Source organism: Guillardia theta, assembly GCF_000315625.1.
Source record: "Guillardia theta CCMP2712 unplaced genomic scaffold GUITHscaffold_642, whole genome shotgun sequence".
Taxonomy (NCBI): domain Eukaryota; class Cryptophyceae; order Pyrenomonadales; family Geminigeraceae; genus Guillardia; species Guillardia theta.
Window position 1 is genome coordinate 1 of NW_005434087.1, and position 3,091 is coordinate 3,091.

Genomic DNA, 3,091 nt, shown 5'->3' on the forward strand with positions numbered 1-3,091 from the left:
AGAAAAAAGGAGGTGCTTTCCGTTTTTTTGAGACGACACGCAGCTCAAGGGTAGACCCGGCGTCGCTTTATTCCGACTGTTGTGAGGATGCTGGCGTGACGCAGGAGGTGGAGGGTGAAGATCCACATGAAGGTGGTGTGACCGGAAAAGATCAGGTCCCCGCACTGAGGCGTCGACAGGAACTGCTTGAACCCCAGCGCAAAGGCATATCCCAGCCCCGTCAGGAACCTGTTGGTGATGGGCCGATGGTCGTCTCGGCAGGGGCCCTTGGTGTAGGGGATGGGGAGGGTGGTGGAGATGATAGTGACTGTCCGCATATTCATGAGGATGGCGTAGATGGCGAAGAGGTGCTTCAGCTTCCTGTTCCGACACGTCCGCCACTCGTAGATTGACAGCAGGATCACTGAAGCGCAGATGCAGATCGTGGCGAAGTCCGTGGGGTTGAAAGGCAGCGACACCGGGGCCTCACTGCCAGACACCTTGGCGATGGCGTCGAAGCCGATGTCCGGGAGAGGAGGAGAGTTCATGGGCACTCGGTCGTACCCGAAGGTGTTGATGTAGTCCATGAAGATGATGGAGACGAACCAGTACAGGAGGATCCACCGCAGCCTGGGGCTGAGCCTGTAGACGGTCTCGTTGGTGGGTACCCATCTGTGAGCACACGCGAAGTCTTGCGAGGTGCTCTCCATACGAGTGCTGTGTAAATAGATCGCCGTTCTTGACTTTGCAGCGCCTCCCCCTGCCGGCTGACTAGGGTGAGTCTTTCCCCTTCCTGTCTCCTCTCTTGTACCTCTCCTCTCAATGCTTTCGAGCTGGACTGTCTGGATTGGAGGCCAACTAGTCAACCCGTCATCTGTCAACTGTGCAGAGAACAAGATCAGAGACGTCATGAGCAGAAAACTTCATCCACGTGATGAGCAGAAAGCTACATGCTTCACTCTCGATCTACAACACCAACAAGGATTGATCTACTAGATCCGGTGCTAGAGAGCCAGAAGGCTGAGGGCTCAGCAATCACAACCTCAAATTTGTTTCCCTTAATGTCACAACCTAGTCTTGTATCATCTCTTTCGTCTCCTTCACACTTAACAATCGTCTCTCCTTATTACGGTCAGGCAGGAGAAAATGAGAGCAGAGAGCCTCCTCTTTCACGCTCATCCGAGCATTTTCGATCCTTTCGCGTTCCAGACAAAACACTAAGGTTATGATCTATGGATTCAATTGAATTCTGCTCTTGGATTTGTGTACATCACTTCGTCTTCTCAACCCTCGTAGACTTTTCCTGTTCCCCTCCCTCCTTACCTCCTCCCCTCGTGTTCGTCTCCGCCACGCTTTCTGTTCCTCTCTCATCGCCATAGCGACTGCAACAACTCCCCTAGCACCATCACCACCATCCTTGTCTCCTATCTACGTTCTCCTGCTGCTACTGCATGTCTCCTCTGCTGCCGTCCTCTCCGCTGCCTCCCTTCCATGCTCAGCCCCCTGACGTGGGCATGAACGGGGCTCGTTTGCTGACCAGGGTGGGTATACCACGTTGACATCCCTCGTGGGTGTAGGTAGGGGGTATATACCCCCACCCTCAAAATCGACAACTCACCCATGGTGGGTTATACTACCCTACCCACTATGAAGATGGCATGACTTGGCCATCTCTACAGCATAATCGACACTAGGGGTCCTTTTGCCTTGAACTACCCACCAGCAGGTCAGAAAATTCAAATTTCAAGAGGGTAGGGTGGTTTGAACAGCCTGTACGATCAAAGGAACAAGAGAAGTGAAACAAAAATGACAACCTACAAGACATGAAGAGACTGAAACAATGACAACCTACAAGACATGATGAGACTGAAACAATGACAACCTACAAGACATGATGAGACTGAAACAATGACAACCTACAAGACATGATGAGACTGAAACAATGACAACCTACAAGACATGATGAGACTGAAACAATGACAACCTACAAGACATGATGAGACTGACACAATGACAACCTACAAGACATGAAGAGACTGACACAATGACAACCTACAAGACATGATGAGACTGACACAATGACAACCTACAAGACATGATGAGACTGACACAATGACAACCTACAAGACATGATGAGACTGACACAATGACAACCTACAAGACATGATGAGACTGAAACAATGACAACCTACAAGACATGAAGAGACTGACACAATGACAACCTACAAGACATGATGAGACTGACACAATGACAACCTACAAGACATGAAGAGACTGAAACAATGACAACCTACAAGACATGAAGAGACTGAAACAATGACAACCGTCTACTAGTATAAGACACGATCAAGATGACAACCTACAAGACATGATGAGACTGACACAATTCGGACGACCTACAAGACATGAAGAGACCGTGAAACAATGACACAAACCCGTGGCAACCGTTGGCAAGTTGAGAAACTAAGTTAATAACGAAGAAGTCGGGACATTGCAACAATATCCACACCGTGGCTCGAATGCGATCATTGCCCAACCCGGTAGATCTGAATGATCCAAAAATCGGTGTTCAACGATCGGACTCGATTTCGCTTAGCGGCGACCGCCGGGACGGCCCGTCTCCGCGGGTCCGAGTCTTGCCGCAAACCGTCCCGTCCAGTGCCGATAGTCAAATCGGCCGCCTGCCCGCCGCGTTCACTGACAAAGACTCTGACTGAGAGCCCGGCGCCTCACGGTCACGGTCACCGGGTGGCGAGTCACTTGAAACGAACTCCCAATAGCCCCATCGGAGGGCCCCGGTTCAACCGTGACGGTTCTGAGAACCATCTAACCTCCATGCCGTTCACTTTTAGCCCTTTCGTTAATTTCCACTCTTCTTTTCGAGAAAGTTTTTTTGGGGTGGCGTGTGAATTCAAACAAGTTTTCAACGGCAGCAAGAGATACCTCCAAAGAGTACCAGTGCAGTTTAGTTATCATTTCTGCTAGGCCTTTACATGTATTTTAACTTTCATTTCAGAGGGTTGAAATGTTTTCAACCTCGTACACGCCCGACTCATGTCTCCCCTACACGCCGGCACGTAGCACCAAAGCCCTCCAACGATGCCGCTGTAAG

General features: G+C 50.3%; 1 protein-coding gene across 1 annotated transcript; it reads right to left on the reverse strand.

Moving 5' to 3' along the window:
• Positions 1-44: 44 nt before the first annotated feature.
• Positions 45-689, reverse strand: GUITHDRAFT_122998 (hypothetical protein; the record flags this gene model as incomplete). Its single annotated transcript, XM_005817711.1, has 1 exon — positions 45-689. One exon carries the CDS (start codon positions 687-689, stop codon positions 45-47), a length of 645 nt encoding a protein of 214 aa, XP_005817768.1.
• Positions 690-3,091: the final 2,402 nt, after the last annotated feature.